The 26,670-nt window shown below is 46.1% G+C and overlaps 1 protein-coding gene across 2 annotated transcripts in view; it reads right to left on the bottom strand.

Moving 5' to 3' along the window:
• The window catches only part of crybg1a (crystallin beta-gamma domain containing 1a), a 232,613-nt gene that overhangs the window by 138,474 nt on the left and 67,469 nt on the right, over nucleotides 1-26,670 (bottom strand). Inside the window, exons 1-2 of one of the 2 annotated variants that reach the window (XM_073055848.1) lie at nucleotides 14,560-14,582; nucleotides 9,706-9,853 (exon numbers count right to left, since the gene is read on the bottom strand). In XM_073055848.1, the coding sequence (XP_072911949.1) occupies nucleotides 9,706-9,853; nucleotides 14,560-14,567 (156 nt within the window). In that variant the 5' untranslated portion in view covers nucleotides 14,568-14,582. Of the gene's footprint in view, nucleotides 1-9,705; nucleotides 9,854-14,559; nucleotides 14,583-26,670 lie in introns of those variants that run through there. The other variant, XM_073055847.1, reaches the window with a different exon arrangement.

Raw genomic sequence — 26,670 nt, 5'->3', positions numbered from 1 at the left:
CTCTCTCTCCCTCCCTTCCTTCACTTGCTCTCTCCCTCCACACTCTCTCCCCTCCTCTCCCTCTCTCTCTCTGTCTCCCCCCCTCTCTCTCTCCCTCCCCCTTCACCCCCCTCTCTCTCCCTCCCCCGCTCCCTCTCACCCCTCCCTCCCTGACACAAGAATCTTCACGGGTAAAGCCACAACCTCGGATACCCGCCCGATCATATGTCAACTCGTTAGGCTGCATTGGGTTACTGTAGGGTGCCGACAGCAGAATGGGTGATGGGTCACCTCACCACTCATTTCCCTCTCCAGACAGCAAGCTCACAGTGGAATGTGATTCTCTGTACCCTGAAACTTACAGAATTGTAAAGGAACAATTGATGTACAATTGTACTGCATTTCACTCTCCATCACCAACATAAACTTGATGGGTAGGAAATGACTTGCTGACACAGCAAACTTCTCTTCTCCCAGCTGGGATCTCACCTAGGCAGAGATCACACCATTACATCCCTTTCCTCTTTTCCCTCCGCCCTACTTCGTTGTCACAGTGCCCTCCTGTTAGAGGAAGAGAGAAAAACTGGAAAATCATTTATCCATCCCACCCTCCCCTCTAAAGCAGTCACAGAGGTCCATTTGATGTTTTTAACCTAGTTAAGGGCTAATTCCAGCTCCAATTTGTAGGGACACTGAACTCACTTGAATTGCATTAATTGGCTCGGGCTATTTTTGGGCTAAATTTCACACCGTACGAAAGAGCTGAAACAACTTAAATCACACTAGAGCCATCAGTAAACTTGTTTATAACTTTCAGACAAAGCAACTTCTTAACTGCAAAGCACTGCAACAATCCAGTTTCCAAATCTGCGCAAGGCGAGTGATCAGAGCCCAGCTTGAGTTGTACAGCAATGCCGATAAGCAAATGTCTGGAAGCTTTCATATATATTACAAACACAGTTTTTATTAAAAGAGTTTTGTTCCTACCGGTCTCCACAGATCCTCGTTCAACTGAGCAGGCTGCAGCAGAAAACTATGCAAATATATCACCTGGCACATGAGTCATAAGTACAATTAGCTGACAGGTTAATGGATACACTTGGGGCAGGGCTACCGTACAACAAACTAGGTGCTTTGTGTAAGCCTACTATGCTGTACAATGAGAAGGGTACATACAGAAGCTAAAGGAAAACTAGGCAGATGAGATAGAATAACATACGAGACAGCACAGGTCCACGTCAGAGTGATCCACAGGTGCTAACGTTCTCTCCCTGTTTAAAAGCGCAAGTTTACGATACTGATTGATAGCTTTTACTCTATTATGCTGTAACTAAAGGACTGAAATTTATTCAGTCCTGACCAGGGGTCTCGGCCCAAAACGTCGGCTGTACTCCTCCCTATAGATGCTGCCTGGCCTGCTGCGTTCCACCAGCATTTTGTGTGCGTTGACCGAAATTTATCTTGGCTGGTAGTGGAAAGTGGATCAGTTAGCCTCTGCTCCGTTGGAAAAGAGAAAAGCTGGCCAGGAATGCCATGATTCACTACCTCCTACTCTGTGCAACTAACCGAGACGAGCATCACCATGATTTTTGTGAGCTGTTCCGGAGCTGACACACTGCTCGGTGTGTCTGTGGTTGCTCAAGCAACACTTCAGTGCCAGGTCTGCTCGTGCTCCGAAACGGGCAGCTGCAGCCCCTGCATGCAGTCACTTCATCGACGGTGTGGGAGCCGTGTACCTGTCCTCTATTTGCTTTGCGTTCTGTGTTGCACCTCGTCACATTAGTGGGGGCGCGGTGAGAACAAAAGCTCCTTGTTTATTTTGCGGCTGTTTGTAGCTTGGGAGCTCATATCTTTGCTGGCCACCTCCATGTTGCTGAGACAACGACTAACATTGCTGAGAAAATGCTCAATAATGCTTAATTGCACATTTGCTAATTGCTGATAAAGGATCGAAATAAGGAAGTCGACTCTGGAACGGTGATTTCATTGGAACTGTGGGTGTGACATCCAGGTATAACAACCCGGTGGCAGTTGCAGGCCAGCTGCAAATGTTTTGATTTTGGATTTGTTTTTGCCGCTACAAATGGCATGTTCTGGGTGCATTCACTCAGGGGTTTGGCTACACTTCACTACGAAGGTTGTTCTCAAGAATGACAAATCCTGGGTCGTTATTGCAACTTGCCTTCCTCCAAATATTCCTTTACTATCTTTAAAAGACGGTCCTCTCTTTGAACCTGCAAATAAAACAGTGCAAGGCCGCTTCAAAGCAGCAGTTCTCCCGTTAACTAGAGCAGTCCGTCCTGCCGTTCACGAAGCAACCATCTGCTTAACCTGAGAACGCCACAGTGTAGGGATTGTGATGGTTAAATAAAGCACAACAAATGTGGATACTTACTTACTGCCCTACGCCGCTGGTGTTTAGGGCACCAATAAAGATCCTCCATCTGTATATAGAAGGATTCTTTCTTGCTGTCTCCATATCAATTTTTTTTGAGCAGTCAGGGACGTTAGCCCTGAGCTGAACCTCCGAACCTGGAGGACCAGTGGACCATGCTTGGTCCGACCTCTACCCTTTGACCTGTTTGGCACGGGTGACTCTACCAGGAGCAAATACTCAAGGCCTGGACCCCAGCCGCCATAGCTCTCCAGGTCGTTGAGTCACGCAAGCCCCCAAACCCTGCGACGAGGCTGTGGCCCTCTTAGAAGCTCAGGGGGATAGCTGCCATATAACTGAGCAGATGGAGTGGAGGGGAAGGGAGAAGGAGACCGAATAAATAGCAGCCAAGACATTAATACCAGGAGGCTTCAGGCCCCACTCCTATCTGATGTTGTGTCACCTGGGTCGGAAGTGCAATAACAATACCTGCTCAAGAGATTCTGTTACAACAAGCTGTCAGGGATGGAGAGGGTTACGATCACGGGGAGGGGTGATCATCTTCTCCCAGTGGGAGAGGCGCCAACAAACAGTGGACGAGTGGTTCAGGGTTGGTCAGGGCCTTGTGGACGTACAGCATAATCGTTATCACAGTGAGAGTCAATGCTGTCAACAGAGGGGTGCAAGGACACAAAACAGCACTGGCAGAATACCAAGAGGAAGGTGGAGCGTAACACGGTGGGCAGAGCAGATTAGGTTTAGGTAAGGTAACTACTACTTGAAGCACAGTGTCTGCAGACATTTCCGACGCACACATCTGCAATTGCGATACTGGGTTAACCGATATGCAGATTCCGCCATTATTAAAAGTCCGTCGGTGCACATCAAAATAAATAAATTCTCCTCAGATAACACAGCAAACCAGTCCCAGCACGAACCAGCCCTTGAATATTTTGTTTTCATTGTGGGTAAACGTAACCCAAAAAGCTTGCAGCTTCCCTGTCTGTCAGCTTTTGTTAATTCACGTTTAACTTTACAGCAGTGTTGAGATGAAAGATTTTGAGAAACTATTTCACTGTCTTTGTTTCCGCTCCTCCCACCTACTAAAAATCCTGGTATCATTGTCCTACTACGTCACACCATTGTGGGTGCCCCCTACCTTACCCTTCCCTCACAGTAGCATATTATTTTCCTTGTCACTTCCTTGGGAATTAATCTTCTTTCATTTTCTCCTCCGTTACCCCCTTTGCTTCCGTCTGTCTCTTCCTTCCTGTAGGCGAGGGCTAATGGAAGGTATGGTCCAGCATTGCAAGACGAGGAGCTGCCAGCCACCGCTGGCTCTGCCTAGATTTGGAGTCAGAGGGAGAGATTCGGCACCGAGCAAGGTGCAACAGCCCAGCAAGACCACGGCAACCATGAAGCACCCATTTACACTCATCTTGTGTTAATAGATACTTGTCACCATCACCACTCCCAATCGCTTGTTCAGACACATCCTCTAACACTCTACCCTCCCAGTGATGCATTTCTCCTCTAATAACGGACCCGCTTCTTCTTCTTGCCACCCCACCCCCAACACATAACTCTTTAAATTATTTAGGTGACCATTCATCAAATTATGTACAACCAGGACCCCGTCAGAGATACTTAAATCATCCTTAGTGACAGGGGAGGAACTAGAGGATTGGAGGATAGCCAATATTGTTCCACTGTTTAAAAAAGGCTCTAAACATTAACCAGGAGATTACAGGCGGTTGAGTCTGGCATCATTTGCAGGAAAGTTATTGGAAGGTATTCAAAGGGAGCAGAGATATAAGTATTTGGATAGATAGGGACTGATTATGGATAGTCAGCATGGCTTCGTGCATTGTAGATAATCTTGTTTTTGAAAGAAGTTATCAGGAAAGTGGATGAAGGCAAAGAAGTGAATGGTGTCTATGTGGACTTTAGTGAGGCATTTGACAAGGTCCTGCATGGGAAGCTGGTCAGGAAGGTTCAGTTGCTCAAAATTCAATACAAGGCGGTAAATTGTATTAGATATTGTTCTTGGGAGAAGCCAGAGAGTGGTAGTAGAGGGTTGCCTCTCTGACTGGAGGCCTGGTGTGCCACACTGATTGGCGCTGGGTCCTTTCTTGTTTGTCATCCGTATCAATGATCTGGATGATAACGTGGTTAAAACTGGATCAGAAAATTTGTGGATGACACCAGGATTGGGGGTGTACTGGACAGTGAGGGAGGCTATCATGGCTTGCAGAGGGATCTGCATTAGCTGGAAAAATTCGGCTGAAAATGGCACATGAAATTTAATGCAGACAAGCGTGAGTTTTGCACTTTAGTGGGACCAGCCAGGGTAGATCCTACACAGTGAATGGTAGGGTACTGAGGAGTGTGGTAGAACAAAGGGATCTGGGAATACAGGTCCATAATTTGTTGAAAGTGGCATCACAGGTAGATGGGGTTGTAAAGAAAGCTTTTGGCACATTGCCTTCATAAATCAATGTATTGAATACAAGAATGGGATGTTATGTTGAAGATGTATAAGATGTTAGTGAAGCCTAATTTGGAGTATTGTGTGCAGTTTCAGTCACCTACCTACAGGAAAATGTAGACAATGTTGAAAAAGTACAGAGAAAATTTACAGGGATGTTACCAGTTCTGGAAGACTTGAGTTATAAAGAAAGATTGAATAGGTTAGGACTGTTTTTTTTATATATAACATAGAAGATTGGGAGGAGATTTGATAGAGGCATACAAAATTATGAGGGGTATAGATAGGGTAAATACAAGCAGGCTTTTTCCTCCGAGGTTGGGTGAGATTACGATCTGAGGTCATGGGTTAAGAGTGAAAGGTGAGAAATCTAAGAGAATATGAGGGGAAACTTCTTCACTCAGAGGGTCATTAGAGTGTGGAATAAATAGCCAGCACAAGTGGTGCATGGAATCTTGATTTCAACGTTTAAGAGAAGTTTGGATAGGTACATGGATGATAGGGATATGGGGGCTGTGGTCCCAGTGCAGGCTGATGGGACAAGGCAGTTTAAAAGGTTTTTTCATGGGCTGTTTCCGTGCTGTACTCCATAACCATGACTCAGATACTGATTGACCAACTCACAACCTGCCTTCTTCTTTCCTCTCTAAGAATGTGTGGTCTTCAGGCGTTGTCGCCCTCTGCTGATTTCTCTTCCTAGCCTCAGTCCTCTCTTACTTTGCTTACATTCAGAACTCAAGTTGTTTTAAAGAAACTTCATCAGGGTGACAGAAAGAATGTTCACTGGAACCGCATCTTACTCAATGTCTGCGTCCATCTCATGGGTGCTAGAAACTATATCTTTCAGATCTCAAGTTGACCTAGCTAGAATCGATGAGTCAATGAGCCAACTTTCAAATTCAACTGCAGTTTTTTTAAACTAAAATTAACACACAGGTTCTTTTGAATCTTAACAGGTGCAACACAAGAACAAGAGCAGACATCTCAGTTTTTTAGGTAAAGGTTATAGATAGATGGATAGATACTTTATTGATCCCAAATGAAATTCCAGTGGTCACAGTTGCAATACAAGTGCACAGATATATAAATTATTAGAAGAGAAGTAAGAAAGAATAAAAAACGTTACCTCAAACAGTCTAACAGGAGGGGGTCATCACTTCCCTGGCTATAGGTGACTCATTATAGAGCCTAATAGCCGAGGGTAAGAATTATCTCATATAGTGCTCTTTGGAGCAGCGCAGTTGTCTTAGTCTATTACTAAAGGTGCTCCTCTGTTCAATCAAGATGGCATGCAGAGGGTGAGAAACATAGTTCAGAATTGCCAGGATTTTCCATAAGGTCCTTTGTTCTACCACAGCCTCCAGTGTGTTCAGTTTGACTCCTGTAACAGAGCCAGCCTTTCTAATCAGTTTATTGAGCCTGTTGGCATCACCAGTGTTGATGCCATTGCCCCAGCACACCACTGTATAGAAGATTGTACTGGAAACAACAGACTGGTAGAACATGTGAAGGAGAGGCCTGCACACTCCAAAGGACCTCAGACTCCTCAGGAAGTACAGGTGACTCTGGCCCTTCTTGTAAGCAGCCTCTGTGTTGGTGCTCCACTCAAATCTGTCATCCAGGTCCTCACCACATCACCATCAACAGTAACAGGGAAGTGTGCAGACTTAGTCTTCTTAAAATCCATCACCATCTCCTTTGTAGTAAGGAGTTGGTGAGGTGTCTTTCAGTGAAGAGTGGAGCAGGCTCATTCTGTGTTGTAAATATCCAGTACTGATTGCACAAATGAACCATGTTTAGTGTTGGAGACAGAAGAGACTGCAGTTGTTGAAAACTGGAGCCAAACATGATCTGCTGGAGAAAGTCAGCAGGTCAGGCAACATCTACAAAGGGTGGACAATGTTTCAAGTTGAGACCTTCCAACTAGATTGTTTAGCAATGTGTAGATTACACTTGCTGAAATCCCATCAATCCTTCAATATTGAAAGCTAGTCCCAACTCAGCCACAGAGGATTTAAAATTAATTATTATCTCAAAAAGTAAAATTGCCATTCTTAATTTTCAAAATTAAGGAAAATTGTTGAATGAAAAAAGTGTGCAACCAGAAGACCTTATTCCAACAGTACTGTTGACTGAATGGTACTGGTATATGCTGAAAATTGGGTTTGATGTCTATTTGTCAAATTGTTGAAATAAGAAACATTAAGGAAGTCAGTTCAGCAGATAAATATCATCAGATTCAAACAATATATGAAACTGTCCGGATTGTTTCGAAAGTCTTTCAACACTTATTTCAATATTAGAAATTTGAAAGGAAAAATGCCGTGGATGATAAAAACAATTAATTTTACAGTGATCTGTTGAAACGTTTTTGGTCAATGGGGTAATCCCAAAGTGATAGATGCTCAGAATGGAAAACTAGTTGTTGAATATGACATGCACTTTGACAGAGAAGTGAGATTATTTGATATTATACTTCTCCATAGCAACTTAACTTCAGTGAATTATGGGTACAATTTGATATCATACCTCTCCATGGCAACATCATCTCGGTGAATTATGGGTACTATTTATATTATACCTCTCCATAGCAACATCATCTCGGTGAATTATGGGTATTATTTGATATTATACATTACATATGCAATAAATAACAGAATATTCAAATATTCAGCAGCATCTGGTACAGAGAAACTGCAGTAACATTTTGGGTTTGTGACTTTGCATGATAACATTATTCAAAGCTTGAATAGCTCTGATTAGCAGTTGGTACTTGCCCGATGCTCTGAGAAAGGGTCATAGACTGAAACATGAACTCTGCTTTCTTCTCCATAGATGCTGTCTAACCTGCTGAACATTCACCACTTTTCTTTCAGCTTTCCAGCGGCTGCAGTGTTTTGTCACAAGCATCCTAGTCATTTTAGAAACATACCCAGCTAACCACATTGCTCAAAGGGGGTCTCTACAATAAACTAAACATGCTTATGGCATCTTGACACACTCTGATGGAAAATTACAGATGCCCAATGGAAATACATACAATATAAGAAATCACGCCATGAATATCATTCAGGAAACACAAGGGATTAGTGTATCAACAGGCAAGTCACTATTGCATTATATAGTTTATCGGTAATATATAATAACAATAATAATAATTCATAGTTATAAAATTGGTGAACAGATGGGAAAGCAATCAGGTGAAAAAGAAAATTATAAATGCATCTTTCTCTGATTGTTGCACTGTGATTAGTGGGAAACTGCAGGGATTGTGTTTTGGGACCAGAACAGTGACTTGGCTGAATGGACCAAACGTTATATCGCTGTGTTTGCTGATGATACAAAACCAGGAGGACTGTGAATAGGGGGTGGTGAGGTGGTGGTGGGGAGGATGGGGAGATGTAAAGTGCTTTCAGGGGGAATGGGCACGCACAGTGTTATAAATAATCCACTTTGGTGTATAGAAATGCCGGCGATTTTTTAAAACAATGACAGGGCAATTATGAAGGCAAATGAGGCAAATGGTATACTGGTCTTTAAGAGTCAAATAGTCATAGAGCATCCTGCACAGAAACAGGCCCTTTGACCCATCAATTCCATGCTGACCATTTACTCTAAGCCTGTGTTAATCCCATTGTTTATTCCCACTTTCTCATCAACTTGCACCCCTCTCCCTTCCAGAGTCAACTACTATACACTGGGCAAAATTTTCAGTAGACTGCATTACAAGAGGATTTGAATACAAGAATACAGATGTCTTAAATTAACTCTATAGACACTAAGTGATACTGAAACCATTATAGTCTATCTATTGTTGATTCTTTTTTTACTTTAAAAAGCTTAAGCATGTCATAGGAGGACTGACACAAGGATGTACCAATTTGGTTCCGAAAATGGTAGGTCTGATGTCTGATAAGAGATTGAGTAGGCTGGGCATCTGTGCTGTAGAATTCAGCAGTGAACAAAATTCACACAAGGAGGGTACTTCCCTTGGCTGAGAAGTGTGGAACTAAGGTTCACAGATTTAAAGAGCACATTTAGGACTGAGATGATGAAAAATGCATTCACTCAGATTGAGTTGAGTCTTTTTATTCTCCACCCTGGAGGTGCAGTCTTTGAGTTTATTCAAGATAGATGAAGGATTTCTGGATAATGTGAGAATTATGGATACAAGGAAAATTCCTGACAATTGAGCAGAAGAAAAGGATTGGCCTCAACAACCCACTAAAGTTCTTTATTTTATGTTTGTGTAAGCACTTCTATCTAGGATAAGCAAGTTAAGTAATATAGACCACAGAACAACTGAGGTATATAAGACCCAGTAGCAGAATTAGGCCATTCAACCCTGATGATTTATTATCCCTCTTAAACCCCATTATCCTGCCTTCACCCCGTAACCCTTCATGCCCTGATTAATCAAGAACCTATCAACCTCCACCTTAAACATACCCAATGACTTGGCCTTCACAGCTGTCTATGGCAATGCATTCCACAGATTCACCACCCTCTGGCTAACAAAATTTTTCCTCACCTGTGTTCTAAATGGACATCCCTCAATTCTGAGGGTGCGCCTTCTGCTCCTGAACTGCCCCACTATAGGAAACATCCTCTCCACATCCACTCTATCCAGATCTTTCAATATTCAATTGGTTTCAATTAAGATTCCACTCCCCTCCACCCCCCCGTTCTTCTAAACTCCAGTGAGTACAAGCCCAGGACCATCTCAAGAAAAGAAAATGTTAATGTATGCAGCTCATGTTTCTCTCTTTAAGATGTTGGCAGGTTAAAATTAATGGTATTTTATTACAATCGTGAAGAGAACAATTAACAAACATTTGTATTCAATACTGAACATTTTCCTTACCTTGCTAGATTTTCCAGTTGGGCTTTTGGGACTTTTGGGTTCCAGCTTTGTGCTTTGAATAGTGTCTGCTACCTGTTCATTGTTGTGCACCAATTCAGAGTCCCGTGTGACTTGTTCACCTTCATTGCAATCATTGGTCTGGACGGATCTGTAGAAGAGTAACAATATTGTTCCAAATCTAATGCTTGAACCAAATACCCTTCTTCAATGCTTCCTAATAAGATGTTACCGCAGCAACTAAAATGATATACTGACCATTGCAATTCCAACAGCAGGCTCATCTTATGAATGCGCCAAGTTCGTTGTTTATGCGTAGTTCGTTGTTTCTGTTTTATTATTAGTGGCAGGGTGTTTAATTAAGTAAATCATGCTGCAGTTATATAAAACTTCAGTCAGACCACACTTGGAGCATTGAGTGCCCTTTCTGGTCGCCCCATTATAGGAAGGATGTGGAGACTGTGGAAAAGACGCAGACAAGGTTTACCTTGATGTTGCCTGCATCAGCGGGTGTGAGCTCTGATGGGAAAATTGGGTTGTTCTCCTTAGAGCGTTGATGACTTTAAGGAGAGATGTGATGGATAGTTTTTTTTTTAAATTATGGCAGGTATAGATAGGGCAGACAGTAAAAAAAATTGTTCCCCAGGATAGAAATGTCAAACTCCACTGGACGTGCTTTTAATATTGGGGGGAGGAGCTTAAAAGCAATGTGAGGGGCATTTTTTTTTTTGCAGAGAGTGGTTGGTTGCCTGGACTGTTTTTCCAGAGGTAGCAGTGGAATCAAGCAGTTTAGAGAAATTTAGATAGACACATGAATACAAAGGGAATGGAGGGATGTGGGTGATAAACAGGACCATAAATCAGCATTAAGACTGGCACAATATTGTGGGCCAAATGGCCTGCCTGATGCCGTACTCTTCCAGGTTCCCTGTCCGATCTCATTACCTTCAGTGCTTCCTGTTGTATTTTGTCACAGCAAGGCCAAATAAGGCTTTTTCCTCGTCAGCTGATAAGATGCTAATAAAACACTGTTGAACAAAGTCCATGCTGGCATTGTACAAGTTGGATGGGATATTTCGCAAGTTTTAATAAATACCCTCACGGGTACATTGACAGTTCATGTAAGTTCTAAGTATATCTGGGCACAACATTGAGTGCTTTGTACTGAGAAGGGTCTCCAAGATAAGGTGGTAATGGGGCAGAGACCAGGCTTTTTAATGGGACCAGCTGGTCAGGCTGAGTAGACCCTCCGGGCTTCTTACCTTGGGACAACTGTGCACCATACAAGTATTGCAGTAAAGTTTGATGTTCAGTCACATGATCTTCAAATAACTCACACCACTTCCAAGTACATCCTGTGGATCTGTGGGTGCAATTTACCAAACCACATGAAGCAGCAGGCCTCGGCTGTGGAGAAGTATGATCCTGGAGTTCAGCTGTGAGTCAGTGAATAGGCACACAGGCTCAAAGCATCAGGACAACACTGCAGAAACTGGAGATCTGAAATACTCTTGGAAAATAACCACGAACAAGAACTCACGTTTCAGGTTAGGCAACATCCAATCGGCCTGAAACATCATCTCCTGCCTTTTCCTCCATACACGGTGCCTGACTTGCTGGGTACCAAGAAAGGTTTTATTTCAATCTGTTGTCTCGCCTGTGTAAGGCAAACATTGCAACTACATTTGCATGCAAGAGATGGAGCCTTGTTAGGGGAACTCTTTGAATTTCTGGATATAGCACAATTGAAGAAGAAACAACCTCCCTACTCTGCCAATTGCAGATGACTGCTCTCTCACCAATGCATCACTCTACTCATTGTCCTGAGGTGAAAGCATTTCTAGTTTTGTAGCAAAATGTAATCTTTTTTTTTATTAAGGTTGCTTTTATTTGTAATTCCCCAACCTGATTAAACACATAGAAAGAGACTTTACACACTCAGGCAGATTATATTTACAGAGTCTGTGGTGTTGTGAAAGACCTGCCTTACAGTAAGTGTCATCGCACTCATGTCCTCTCAAGTCAGAACGTGACGGATTCACCCCCACCCATGGATTTCAGTGCTCTCCACACCTCACTTCTTGCTGAGCCTGCCCTCACCTGTCAACTGCAGCTGCAGAATTTATCACCATGGATTTTCTTCCAGTCTCTCAGAGCCACTTCTGGAATTCTGAAAGGATATACCCTCGGCTCTCCTCAATCTGTCATCAGCTTCTCAGCTATACCATCCCTTTTTTCCTTCAGCTCAACTTGTCACCACTTCTCCCTAGATCCTCTGTGAAGCCAGGCTGCCTCGTCCGATACCCGTTACTGGAAGAGCAGGAATTTGCTCCATTTCAATACGGGACAGACCAAAGCCATTGAGTCCCTACTGCAAGTTCCACTCTTTGTGTCTGGCTGAACCAGATTTCTCACAATCTTGCTGTTGTAACTGTGCTTGGGCTGACTTGTCAGGCTTGAAACCTTCTAGAAAACCCAACTGCAAGTCCATGTCATATTTGACCCCACGGTTTCAACTTTACATCAGCACCTTCATCAAGGCTGTCTACTGCCCCTGACAATGTTATCCAGCACTGCCCCTGTGGAATCTCTTTCCCTTACCACGTCCAGTTTCAGGACAGCTCCCCACCTTTGTTTGACTTCCTGCATGGCTGACTTCCTCGTTAAACACCATGAAAGCGAGCATGCCATACACCTTGACCACTTTATCCACGCTTGCACAGCCACTTTCAGTGCAATATGGGCCTGGACCCTAAGATTCCTCTGTACTATCATCAACTGTACAATTTTCTCTTCCACTTCGACATCACAAATAGCAAAACCTCTCCTCCTTACCTTTCTTCCACAGTTCACTGTCCTCTCCTATCAGATTCCCTCACCTTCAGCCCTCTACCGCTTCCACCAATCACCTCCCAGCTTCTTACTTCCCTCCTCCCTTCCCCACCCACTCACCTTCCCCCATACTTGGTTCTAGTTATCATCTGCTAACGTGTACTCTTTTCCCTCCCCACACCACCTTATTCTGGCTTCCACCCCCTTCCTTTCCAGCCTCGATAAAGGGCCTTGCTCTGAAATGGCCACTGTTTATTCCCCTCCTTAGGACTGTTTCTTTTTTGAATAAAGGCAAAGCATTTGCTATTCTAAACCCCCTTCAGCCTGTTGCTCATGAGGACACAAAGATCCTCGTCAAAGCCCCAGTAATCTCCCCGCTTCTTTCCTTCAATATTCTGAGAAAAACACCATCATGCTCTGGAAACATACAAGCCTTAATGCTTTCTCAAAGACCTACAGCACCTCCTCCTTAATCTCAAAATACCCCAGAACATGAGCACACCCCACTCTGTTTTCACTGTTCTCTAGTATCTTCTCTTCAATACCAACACAAAGTACTCATTTAGTACCTCAGACACTTGCTCTGACTCCAAACACAATTTCCCTCCTTTATCCTGGAGTGGAGCTACCCACTCCCTCTCCTTGGTTATCAGAATCAGAACAAAGTTTATCACCACTGACATATGTCATGAAATTTGTTGTTTTATGACAGAGTATAGTTCAAGATATAAAACATTAATGTAAGTTGCAATTAAAAAGTGCAATAGTTAAAGAATGCAAAAGAAGAACAGTGAAGTAGTGTTCATGAGATCATGGAACGTTCAGGAGTCTGATGGCAGAAGGGAAGAAGCTGTTCCTGAAATGCTGAGAGTATGCATCTTCAGACTCCTGTATCTCCTCTTTTTCTTAGTACAGTCGTCCCTCCTTATCCGCGAATTCCGCATGCGCGAATTCAACCAATCGCGAAAACCCGGAAGTGCTCTTCCAGCATTTGTTGTTCGAGCATGTACAGACTTTTTTTTTCGTCATTATTCCCTAAACAATGCAGTATAACAACTATTTTACATAGCATTTACATTGTATTAGGTATTAAAAGTAATCTAGAGATGATTTAAAGTATATTGGAGGTTGTGTGTGTGTTATCGTGGATCAGGATCGAGAAAAATCGGAAGTTCTCTTACCAAGGAAGTCGGAACAGGTACATCCGGTATTATTTAGCGTTAGTTAGTCAAATGTTTGCCTTAGTATATAGTATATATTTTACCTTTCTATGCATATAAAACACTTAAGAAACGTATGTTTCAGCGCCGGGCTTGGGAACGGAATTCGATCCAGTGACAGACCGTTTTCGAGTGTGCTCTCCATCCATGCCGGGTTGATGTGGAGGATCAAAGGATCAAAAACCCAAAACCCCAAAATTAAACCACTGCGTTGCTTAGTAATAATTGTAGCTTGCATCGGGGCAGAGCCTTTCTCACTTTATCCTTTAAAATTGTTCCGATCGTTGACCGACGTAGCCTAACGTCTTTCCAATGACCGATGGCGTTTCACCTCTTTCCGATCGCTTTATTATTTCCACTTTATTTTCAATCGTGATCGTGATTATCTTCGCGAACAGAAACACTGTGGATTCAGATCTCTGTCGCCGGGTCCTGATGTCCACCGCACTGAGACAGGTTAAATAAGGTCTGGGGTTCTGCTGGGTCCTAAGGTCCAGCGCATTGAGACAGGTTGAATAAGGGACTTGAGCATCCGCGAATTTTGGTATCCGCGAGGGGTCCCGGAACCAATCCCTCGCGGATAAGGAGGGCCGACTGTATGGGTATCAAATTCCTTGGGATTATACTTGAGATCCTGCTTACCAAGGGCATTTCAAGATCTCTTTTGGCTTCCTAATTGCCTGCTTGAGCATTTTCCTGCTACCCTTACATTCCACAACGATTTTAGCTTCCTAAACCCTGCATATTCTTCCTGTTGCTTCCTGAATAAATTTTGGACCCCTGGGATCATCCAGGGTCCTCTTACCTTACCATCCTTGCCCTTGCTCCGCAGCAGAACATGCCGATCCTGAGCTCTGATCAGCTAGTCTTTACACAACTTCCACACCTCAAGTGTGGACTCGACTGACAGCAGCTGCTCTCAATCAGTGCCCTTTAGTTCCTGTTTTATCTTGTCATGATTCGGCCTCTCCCAATCTAATACCTTCCTACAAGATCCAGTTTTATCCTCACTCATAATCATCTTAAAACAGAAGGAGCTATGGTCGCTGTTCCCAAAATGTTCAGGTCTGTCACCAGGCCTGGCTCAATTCCCAAAACTAAGCCCAGTTTCTTCTTCTGGAGTTTCCACATACTGTTGCAAGAGGGTAAGAAGCTGTTGCTCCCTTTTTAAATAACTGCCGCCTGTAGTTGGAGTTTCCACATACTGCTGCAGGGATCTGTTCTAGGACCCCTTCTCTTCGTGATTCTTATAAATGACCTGGATGAGGAAGTGGAGGGATGGGTTAGTAAATGTGCTGATGACACAAAGGTTGGAGGTGTTGTGGATAGTGTGGAGGGCTGTCAGAGGTTACAGCAGGACATTGATAGGATGCAAAACTGGGTAGGTCAAATATGATGGCAGAATATAGTATTAATGGTAAGACTCTTGGCAGTGTGGAGGATCAGAGGGATCTTGGTATCCGGGTCCATAGGACACTCAAAGCCACTATGCAGGTTGACTCTGTGGTTAAGAAGGCATACGGTGCATTGGCCTTCATCAACTGTGGGATTGAGTTTAAGAGCCAAGAGGTAATGTTGCAGCCAAATAGGACCCTGGTCGGACCGCACTTGGAGTACTGTGCTCAGTTCTGGTCACCTCACTGCAGGGAGGATGTGGAAACTATAGAAAGGGTGTAGGGGAGATTTACAAAGATATTGCCCGGATTGGGGAGCATGCCTTATGAGAATAGGTTGAGTGAACTTGGCCTTTTCTCCTTGGAGTGGCGGAGAATGAGAGGTGACTTGAGAGAGGGATGTAAGATGATGAGAGGCATTGATCATGTGGATAGTCAGAGACTTTTTCCCAGGGCTGAAATGGTTAGCATGAGAGGACACAGTTTTAAGGTGCTTGGAAATAGGTACAGAGGAGATGGCAGGGAGTAAGATTTTAACACAGAGTGGTGAGTGTGTGGAATGGGCTGCTGCCAATGGTAGTGGAGGCGGATACGATAAGGTCTTTTAAGAGACTCCTGGATAGGAACATGGAGTTTAGAAAAATAGAAGGCTATGGGTAATCCTAGGTAATTTCTAAAGTACGTACGTGTTCGGCACAGCATTGTGCGCCGAAGGGCCTGTATTGTGTTGTTTCTATATTGTTCCTGTAATCTATGTTTCTAAGAACTGCTCTTGGATGCACTGAAGAAATGCCACTCCATCTAAATGTTTCTTCTTTTAAGGGAATACCAATGAATACTGAGGAAGTTAAAGCCACCTATTATGGCAAGCCTGTTGTTCCTGCATCTTTCCATAATCTGTCTGCTGTTCTGTTCCTACACCTCTCAGTGGCTATGGGAGGCCTAGAGTATAATCCCCTCAGTATTACCCATTTCAGAGCTCCACCCAAACTGCCTCTGCGTTTGAGCTCTATGGTACGTCCTCTCTCGAGTACCATTGTGATATTTTCCCTTAATGGCCATGTAACCCCTCTACTCCTTTTACCCCATTTTCTATCGCGTCTAAAACAGTGAAAGCCATTGAGCAGCCAGTCCTGTTCTTCACACATCCACCTCTGTAACAGCAACTACACAGAAATTTCATGTACTGAACCTCCTCGCCCATAATACTCCTAATACATTCCAGCCCATCGTACCATCTTTAATAGCCTGTTCCTTGCTAGCCTTTCTTTCAGTCTTACCTGTCATACCATTTTTCTTGTATTATACCCTACCCACCTTGCTGTCTTGTTGCTGTGGTTGTTGGTCCTTTGCCACACCAGTTAAAACCCTACTGATTAGCACAAGCCAACCTCCCAGCAAGGATACCCTCCAGTTCAGATGTAAACTATCTTGTTTTTACAACTTACGTGTGCCCTGGACGATTGCCCAATGATCCATAAATCTGAAGCTCTCCTTCCTGCATCAGCTGATAAGCTGCAAGTCGAACTGCACTTTTCATCTAATGGTCGGCTCACAAAGTAGCCGAAGTCATTTTGAACCACTTAATCTTCTTGTCGTTCAAGTAATTGACTTCAGGAAGAGAGGCAGCACTGAGGTTGAAAGGTTGAGGGCTTCAAATACCAAGGAGTGCCCTGGTCCAACCACCTAGGTCAAGAAAGTTCATCAACAACTCCGCCTCCTTGGGAGGCTAAAGGAATTTGTTATGTCCCTGTCGACCATCACCATTTTCTACCGGTGCGCCATTCAAAGCATCTTATCTGGATGCATCACGGCTTGGCACGTCAACTGCTCTGCTCTGCAGAGTTGTGGACACAGCTTAGCACAAGACAGAAACCAGACCCCTGTAATGCTGAGGCCTTGCTCAGCCCACACTTGGAGTATTGTGAGCAGTTTTAGGCCTCATAGCTAAGAAAGGAAGTGCTGACACTGGAGAGGGTCCAGAAGAGGTTTATGAGAATAATCCTGGGAATGAAAGGGTAAATGTATCAAGAGCGTTTCATAACGCCGCAAATGTATTTGCTGGACTTTAGCATGAGGGAAGAGTGGAGAAGATGTGGGAGAGTCTAGAACCAGAGGGCACATCAGAATAGAAAGATTTCCCTTTAGAACGCAGATGAGGAGGAACTTCTTCAGCCTCAGGGTGCTGAATCTGTGGAATTCGTTGCCAAAGACAGCTGTGGAAGCTAAGGCATTACGTATATTTAAAGCTGAGATTGATGGCTTCCTGATTAGTAAGAGCATCCAAAGTTACAGGGAGAAGGCAGGAAAATGGGATGGAGAAAGAAAATAAACCAGCCATCATCCAATGGCACAGCAGACTCGATGGGCCAAATGGCCTAACTTGCTTCTAAGTCTTATCTTAAGGACTCTGTGAATACTTACGCTGCCTCAAGGCAGCCAGCATAATCGAAGTCCCCACACACCCTGGGCATTGTCTGTTCTTCCCCCCCCCCCCCCAACTGGGCTGAAGATACAAAGAACTGAAAGCATGTTCTGAGACAACTGAACGGTTCCCTAGTACACTACAATGGATCTTGAACTCACAGTGGACCTCATATGATCTTGCTCCTTATTGCCTACCTGACCTGCACTTTCTCTAAAGCAATTCCACTTCATTCTGCATTGTTATTGTTCTACCTTGTCCTCAGTGCACTGGGTAATGAATTGATCTGTATGAACAGTATGCAAGACAAGTTTGCCACTGTATCTTAGTACATATTGTAGCGGTGTGCTACACGCAGCGCTGAAATAACGACACGGAGTCGTAAACTGCAGTTAAAAAAAGATTTTATTTGAACTTCACGGCCTCGCTTTAAAGCCTCCCTGATCCTGCCCTCCCCGGGCGCGGATGCTGTAGGGGGCACATACTCACAGTCCCGCGCGGGCTTTTCCCTTTGTTGGTGAAGCAGAACTAGCGCCCTTTTGGGACTGGCCTTTGTGCTGGCGCGCTGGCTATTTGTGAGCCGGTTCGAGTGCGCTAGGAAGTGGGTCGCCACATAACCCCCCCCCCCCCCCCAGAACCGGCGATACACCCCCCAATGTACACAGACTGGGCCGGACCCTGTTTGGGAGGTCTGCCTCTGCGCCGCGGTGCCGGAACCTCGACCGGTTGCGCCAAGTCCACATGGGCCGGTTTGAGTCGGTCCACTGTGAAAACCTCCTCTCTCCCCCCAACGTCCAGCACGAACGTGGACCCGTTGTTCCTGAGCACCGTAAATGGCCCCTCATAGGGCCGTTGCAGCGGTGGCCGATGCCCGCCCCTTCATACAAACACAAACTTACAGTTCTGCAGGTCTTTGGGTACGCAGGTCGGGTTCTGCCCATGCTGCGAAGTGGGTATGGGGGCCAGGGCACCGAGCCTCTCGCGTAGTCTGCCCAGGACTGCTGCGGGTTCTTCCTCTTGCCCCCTTGGGGCTGGTATGAACTCCCCGGGGACAACCAGGGGTGTGCCATGCACCAACTCGGCCGACGAGGTGTGCAGATCGTCTTTGGGTGCCGTGCGGATGCCGAGTAGGACCCAGGGAAGCTCGTCCACCCAGTTAGCTCCTTGCAGGCGGGCCATGAGAGCCGACTTCAGGTGACAGTGGAAACTGTCCGACTGTGGGTGGTAGGCAGTAGTGTGATGCAGTTGAGTCCCCAAAAGGCTGGCCATAGCTGACCACAGGCTGGAGGTGAACTGGGTGCTTCTGTTGGAGGTAATGTGGGCCGGTACACCAAAGCGGGACACCCAGGTGGCGATCAGTGCCCGGGCGCAAGATTCGGAGGTGGTGTCGGTGAGCGGGATCGCCTCTGGCCATCTTGTGAACCGGTCCACGATAGTCAGGAGGTGCCTGACACTGGCAGGGGGCCCACGATATCCACATGAATGTGGTCGAAACGCCGGTGGGTGGGGTGGAACTGCTGCGGCAGGGCTTTGGTGTGCCGCTGTACCTTGGCCGTCTGGCAGTGTATGCACGTTCTGGCCCATTCACTGACCTGCTTGTGGAGTCCGTGCCAAACGAACCTGCTGGAGACCATCCGGACGGTAGTCCGGATGGAGGGGTGCGCCAAGTTATGAATGGAGTCGAAAACGCGTCGCCGCCAGGTTGCCAGGACAATGGGACGGGGTTGGCCAGTGGTGACATCACAGAGTAGGCCTGGGCCTATGGGGAGGTCCTGGAGCTGCAAACCGGAGACTGCGGTTCTGTAACTAGGGATCTCCTCGTCTGCCTGCTGCGCCTCTGCCAGCGCCTCAAAGTCTACCCCTTGAGAAAGGGCATGAATGTTAGGGCGAGAGAGCGCGTCCGCCACGACATTGTCCTTACCCGAGACGTGCCGGACATCCGTCGTGTATTCAGAGATGTAGGACAGATGGCGCTGCTGGCGGGACGACCGGGGATCGGACACCTTCGTGAACGTAAAGGTAAGCGGCTTGTGGTCCGTGAACGTGGTGAAGGGCCTACCCTCTAAGAAGTACCTGAAATGCCGGATTGCCAGGTATAGCGCCAACAGTTCCCGGTTGAAAGCACTGTATTTGAGCTCGGGTGGCCGCAGGTGTTTGCTGAAAAACACCAGGGGTTGCCAGCGACCCGCGATGAGTTGCTCCAGTACCCCACCGACTGCCGTGTTAGATGCTTCCACTGTGAGGGTGGTAGGGACGTCCGTTCTGGGGTGCACTAGCATCGCGGCGGTTGCCAAGGCTTCTTTCATTTTAACGAAAGCGGCGGCGGACTCCTCATCCCAGGCAATGTCCTTGCCCGGACCTGACATCAGGGCAAACAGGGGGCGCATGATTCGGGCAGCTGAAGGGAGGAAGCAGTGGTAGAAATTTACCATGCCCATGAATTCCTGAAGGCCCTTGATTGTGGTGGGTTGGGGAAAATGGCGGACCGCGTCTACCTTAGCGGGCAGAGGGGTTGCCCCGTCTTTAGTAATCCTGTGGCCCAGGAAGTCGATGGTGTCGAGCCCGAACTGGCATTTGGCCGGGTTGATTGTTAGACCGTATTCACTCAGTCGGGCGTTGAGTTGACGGAGGTGGGACAGATGCTCCTGATGACTGCTGCTGGCTATGAGGATGTCGCCCAAATAGATGAATGCGAAGTCCAGGTCGCGTCCCACCGCGTCCATTAACCGCTGGAACGTCTGTGCGGCATTCTTCAGGCCGAACGGCATGCGGAGGAACTCAAAAAGGCCGAAAGGGGTGATGAGTGCCGTTTTGGGGACGTTGTCCGGATGCATTGGGATTTGATGGTATCCCCGGACGAGGTCTACCTTGGAGAAGATCCGTGCGCCGTGCAGGTTTGCTGCAAAGTCCTGAATGTGCGGCACAGGGTAGCGGTCCGGTGTTGTAGCCTCGTTCAGCCTGCGGTAATCGCCGCACGGTCTCCAGCCCCCTGTCACTTTGGGCACCATGTGCAGGGGGGGAGGCCCATGGGCTGTCGGACCGCCGTATGATCCCCAATTCCTCCATCCTCTTGAACTCCTCCTTCGCCAGTCGGAGCTTGTCCGGGGGAAGCCTTCGAGGACGGGCGTGGAGGGGTGGTCCCTGGGTCGGGATGTGGTGCTGTACGCCGTGTCGGGGCATGGCTGCCGTGAACTGTGGTGCCAGAACCGATGGGAAATCCACCAGGACTCTGGTGAAGTCGTTGTCGGACAGCGTGATGGAGTCGAGGTGTGGGAAGAACATCTGAAAGGTCTCGGCGTGGACCAGTCTCTGCCTCAGCAGGTTGACCAGCAGGCTGTGAGACCGCAAAAAACCCGCACCCAGAAGCGGTTGGGCTACGGCGGCCAGTGTGAAGTCCCACGTGAACCGGCTGGAGCCGAACCGTAGCTGCACCGGACGGGTGTCATAGGTCCTTACTGTGCTGCCGTTCACGGCCCTCAGGGGGGGACCTGGTGCCCTGTTGCGGGTGTCGTAACTCGTCGGAGGTAAGACGCTGATCTCGGCACTGGTGTCGACCAAAAAACGGCGTCCCGACTGTTTGTCCCACACACACAGGAGACTATCCCGATGGCCAGCCACCGTAGCCATCAGCGGCGGCTGGCCCTGGCGTTTCCCGGGAACTGGCAGGGCGGGCTTCTGTGCCCCACCACTGGTGGTAGAAGCACCATTGTTCGTTGGGCTCCTCACCCCTGCCTCTGGAGTTAGCGGGCTCTGCGGCCGGGCCTGGTCTGGTTTGCTGCTGGGAGCGTGGCCTGGTGATCTGTGCAACGGACACCCCACTCTCCTTCTTGGCTTTCCACTGCACGTCAGCCCGGGCTGTCACCTTCCGGGGGGTTGCTGAAATCCGCGTTGGACAGCAGCAGGCGTACGTCCTCGGGCAGCTGTTCCAGGAATGCCTGCTCAAACATGAGGCAGGGCTTGTGTCCTCCGGCCAGAGACAACATCTCATTCATTAAAGCCGATGGAGGTCTGTCTCCCAAACCATCCAGGTGCAGTAAACGGGCAGCCCGCTCGTGCCGTGAGAGTCCGAAAGTCCTTATGAGCAGGGCTTTGAATTCTGTGTATTTGCCGTCTTCCAGGGGTGACTGTATGAACTCCTCAACCTGGGCCGCTGTGTCCTGGTCGAGGGAGCTCACCACGTAGTAGTAACGTGTGTCCTCCGAGGTTATCTGCCGAATGTGGAATTGGGCTTCTGCTTGCTGGAACCATAGGTGAGGTTGCAGCGTCCAGAAGCTTGGCAGTTTCAACGAAACTGCATGAACAGATGCGGCGTCGGTCATATTCGGCCCAAATATCGTTTGGGCCGTCGGGGTCACCAATTGTAGTGGTGTGCTACGCGCAGCGCTGAAATAACGACACGGAGTCGGTAAACTGCAGTTAAAAAAGATTTTATTCGAACTTCGCAGCCTCGCTTTAAAGCCTCCCTGATCCCGCCCTCCCCAGGCGCGGATGCTGTAGGGGGCACGTACTCACAGTCCCGCGCGGGCTTTTCCCTTTGTTGGTGAAGCAGACTTGGCGCCCTTTTGGGACTGTCCTTTATGCCGGCGCGCTGGCTATTTGTGAGCCAGTTCGAGTGTGCTAGGAAGTGGGTCGCCACAATATGACAATAATAAACCTGACCCATTTCTAATTTTTACCCCATCACAATGCTGGGAGAGAGGCATTTTAAGAAGATGGCAATGGATGCAAAGCCAGTTTCAATCTGAATTTCACACACTTTGTTAAGCAAGGGTAAGGTCAAAGGAAATGAGTTATGAATTAGGTCACAGGTCAGCCCAAGCGTCTTCCATCTGGAGCTTTCTCTGAAACTCCCTTCCCAATTCCTGGTTTTGTGCAGATGTGTTCACTTGGTAGATTTTAATGTACTGCTGAGGCACAAGGTGCTTTGCCACAGAACATGACTGAAGTAAAGATGGCTTCATAGAATAAGGCACAATTAGGTAACTAACTGAAGGAGAGAAAGTTAAGGGCTTCTGGCAGCAGGATAGATGTTGTCTCACTGGTACACTACAGCAAATATCATTAGACACTACCTTCAATAATTCCACAATAAGATAGAATCAAGGAATTGTGTTATGTCAGAGGCTGAAACAAAAACCAGCTCTTCCTTATGTAATATTCAGTAGCCTGTGCCATGATCGCTTCCTTTGATCCCCTGTTTACTCTTCCCAGTAAAACATTGGTGTTAATTATTAGTGAACATTACTACTTGCCTTATTACTTCTTGATTTACAGAAATAATATCACAAGTATATATTGTACAGTTTTTAAACTAAGCCCTCCAGTTTCACTTTATTAATGTTTAACCCTTTGATGAATTAACTATGACCTATTGTTTCTAGACAGCACTTTCTGATGCAGACAATTCAAAATAAAATTGAGTTTTTGGTAGAAGACTTCAGTTCAAAGCATGATGACAGTTGAACCTGGTGATGTTTAGCCCTATTCCTTGTTACTCATGAAGGCACAATCCTCCAGTCTCTCCCACAATATCATTGCTGGCAAAAAGCACAGCCAAGTATCTCCAAGTATGGCTTGGACTTAGATACACAAATCATAATTTCCAAAAGTTTTTTGATGATTCATACATAACAAACAGAGATAAGACACCTGAACTTGTAGTGTATGGAATAAGGTAGATGACCTTGCGCACAGGTAGAGATTGGCAGGTATAACGTTGTGGTTGAAAGAAGATCAATGATTGGAGCTTAATATCCAAGGATACACCTTGTATTGAAAGGACAGGCAGGTAGGCAAAGGGGCAGGGCAAAACCTCTGTTGTAAAAAATAAAATAAAATCCTTCGAAAGAGGTGACATGGGATCAGAAGATGTAGAGGCCTTGTGAGTAGAGTTAAGAAACTACAAAGGTAAAAAGATCCTGATTGGAATTATATACAAGCCTCTGAGCAGTATCTAGAATGTGGGATATAAATTACAATAGGAAATAGAAAGGGCATGTACAAAGGACAATGTTATGATAGTCTGAGGGATTTCAATATGCAGGTAGCTTGGGAAAAATAGGTTGGTGCTGGATCCCAAGACAGGGAATTTTCAGATTGCCTACAAGATGGCATCTTAGAGGAGCTTGTGGTTGAGCCCACTGGTGGAACGGCAATTGTGGATAAGGTAAACCAGATTTGATTAGGAGGCTTAACATAAGGGAACCCTTAGGAGGCAGTGATCATAACGTGATAGAGTTCACCCTGCAATTTGTGAAGGAGAAGGTAAAGTCAGATGTATCAGTATGACAGCGATGCATAAAGGGAATTATAAAGTTGATTGGAAGGGGTCACTAGCAAGGATGATGGCAGAACGGCAGAGGCTGGAGTTTCTGGGAGCGATTGGGAAGGTGCAGGATAGAGACATCCTAAAGATGAAGAAGTAGTCTAAAGGCAGCATGACGCACCCATGGCTGACAAGGGAAGTCAAGGACAGCAGAAAAGCAGAAGAGAGGACAAATAATATAGCAAAATGTAATAGGAAGTTAGATGTTTGAGAAGCTTTTGAAAACCAATATAAGGCAACTAAAAACCCAGGTTTTTAAAAAAGGTAAGAGAAGATGAAATATGAAGGTGAGCTGGAGAATACCAAAAGATTTTTCAAATACGTAAAGAGTAAAAGAGAGGTGAGAGTGGATATCTGACAGCTGCAAAATGATGCTGGAGAGGTAGAAACGGGAGACAAAGAAATGGCGGATGAAATTCTTAAGTATTTTGAGTCAATTTTCACTGTGGAAGGCACTAGCAGTATGCCAGACAGTGTCAGGAGTGTCAGGGGGCAGAAGTGAGTGTAGCTGTTATTGCTAAGGAAAAGGTGCTTGGGAAGCTGAAAGGTCTGAAGGTAGATAAGTCAACTGGAGCAAATGGACTATACATCAAGGTTCCAAAAATGGTAGCTGAAGAGATTGAGGAGGCCTCAGTAATGATCTTTCAAGAATCACTAGATTCTGGAATGGTCCCGGAAGACTGGACAATTGCAAACGTCACTCCACTCTTTAAAGGAGGGAAGCAGAAGAAGGAAGTTATACATCAGTTAGCCTGACTCCATGGTTGGGAAGATGTTGAAACCCATTATTAAGGATGAAGTTTCAGGATACTTGAAGGCACAGGATAAAATTTGCCAAAGTCAGCATGGTTTCCTTAAGGGGAAATCTTGCCTGACAAATCTGTTGGAATTCCTTGAGGAAATAACAGGCAGGAGAGCCAGTGAAAGATGTTTATTTGGATTTTCAGAAGGCCTTTGCCTCACATGTGGTTGTTTAACAAGTTAAAGCCAATGGTATTACAGGAAAGATACTAGCATGGATAGAAGATGGCTGACAAGCAGGAGGCAAAGAGTGAGAATAAAGGAGGCCTTTTCTGTTTGGCTGGTGATGACCAGTGGTGTTCCACAGGGACCATTTTTAGGGTCACCTCTTTTCACATTATATGTCAATGATTTTGATGTTGGAAGTGATGGCTTGTGGCCAGATTTGCAGATGATCTGAAGATAGGTAGAGGGACAGACAGAGTTGAGGAAGCAGGGAGTCTATAGAAGGACTTAGACAGATTGGGAGAATTAGCAAAGAGTGGCAAATCAAATACAGTACTGTATTAGGGAAGTGATGCACTTTGGTTGAAGGAATAAAGGCTTAGACTATTTTCTTAATGGGGAGAAAATTCAAAAATCAGAGGGTCAAAAGGATCTGGAAGTCCCTGTGCAGCATTTCCTACTGGTCAACTTGCAGGTTGAGCCAGCGCTAAGGGAGGGAAATGCAATGCCAACGTTAATTTCAAGGAGTCCAGAATATAGAACAGCGAAGATGTAATGCTGAGGCTTTATGAGGTATTGGTCAGACCGCACTTGGGAGTACTGAATTGTGAGCAGCTTTGTGCCCCTTATCTAAGAAAAGGTGTGCTGGTGATGAGAAATGTCCCAGAGGAGATTCATGAGAATGAATCCGGGGATGAAAGGGTTAACACACGAGGAGCGTTTGATGTTCTGGGCCTGTACTTGCTGGAGTTTAGAGAAATGAGGGAGGATCACATTGAAACCTATGGACTATTGAAAGGTCGGGATGTGGGGAAGATTTTTCCTATGGTGGAGAACAGGGGGCAAAGTAGAATAGAGGGACATTTAGAACAGAGAGAAGGAGAATTTGTGGAATTCATTGCCACAGACGGCTGTGCAGGCAAAGTCATTGAATATTTTAAAGTGGAAGATAATAGGTTCTGAATTAGTCAGGGCATCACAGGTTACAGGGAGAAGGTAGGAGAGTGGTGTTGAGGAGAATAATAAATCAGCCATGATGGAATGGTACAGAAAACTTGATAGGCTGAATGGGCTAATTCTGCTCCCATGTCTTATAAACTGTGACTTCCCCTCTAGCACATCCACAAACCTCTTGTTGATATCTCATCCATTTCCTACACCTCTGTACTCCCCTCCTCTCCACCATGACAAAACGAGGATGCATTTCCACTGGTCATTAGCTTCTACCACACCAGGTCCGCATTGAGCCAAACATCATCCTAAGTAACCACTCCCAGACAGGTGTTCCCCTTCTGAGAATTTCATAGGAACCGATCTCTTTGGGGTTCTCCGATCCATTTTTCCATTCTCACACGCCACTTTCCCTTGCTGTTACTGGAAATGCAACACTTGCCCTTTCACTTCTTCCCTTCCCACAATTCCCAGGGCCCAATCAGTATGTCCGGGTAAAAAAAAAGTGGTTGAACTTTTTCCAATCCGGTGCACTTCATTCAAAAGTCACAATGTGGTTCCTGCAACTTTCAGAGCACCAAACACAGACTGGGTGGCCAACCTGCAGAGCAACTGCCGATAGGTATAACACCGAGGTTTCTAGTTTCACACCTGTAAGGGCAACACTCAAGTTCCCTTTGCCTGAGCTCATCTGCGAGGGACTGTGACCTCAATCTCTGAGGCTGACGTCAGAGCATACTGCAGGTGGGTGAACCCACGGACAGCATCTGTCCGAGACTATGTACCTGGCTAAGTACTAAAAACCTGTGCTAATCAACTGGAGCGTTTACTGACATTCTTAACCCCTCGCTTCAC

The sequence above is a fragment of the Hemitrygon akajei genome, chromosome 9, assembly GCF_048418815.1.
Source record: "Hemitrygon akajei chromosome 9, sHemAka1.3, whole genome shotgun sequence".
Taxonomy (NCBI): domain Eukaryota; kingdom Metazoa; phylum Chordata; class Chondrichthyes; order Myliobatiformes; family Dasyatidae; genus Hemitrygon; species Hemitrygon akajei.
Note: the sequence above shows the minus strand (reverse complement) of the source record. Positions and strands in the feature narration are given on the sequence as shown.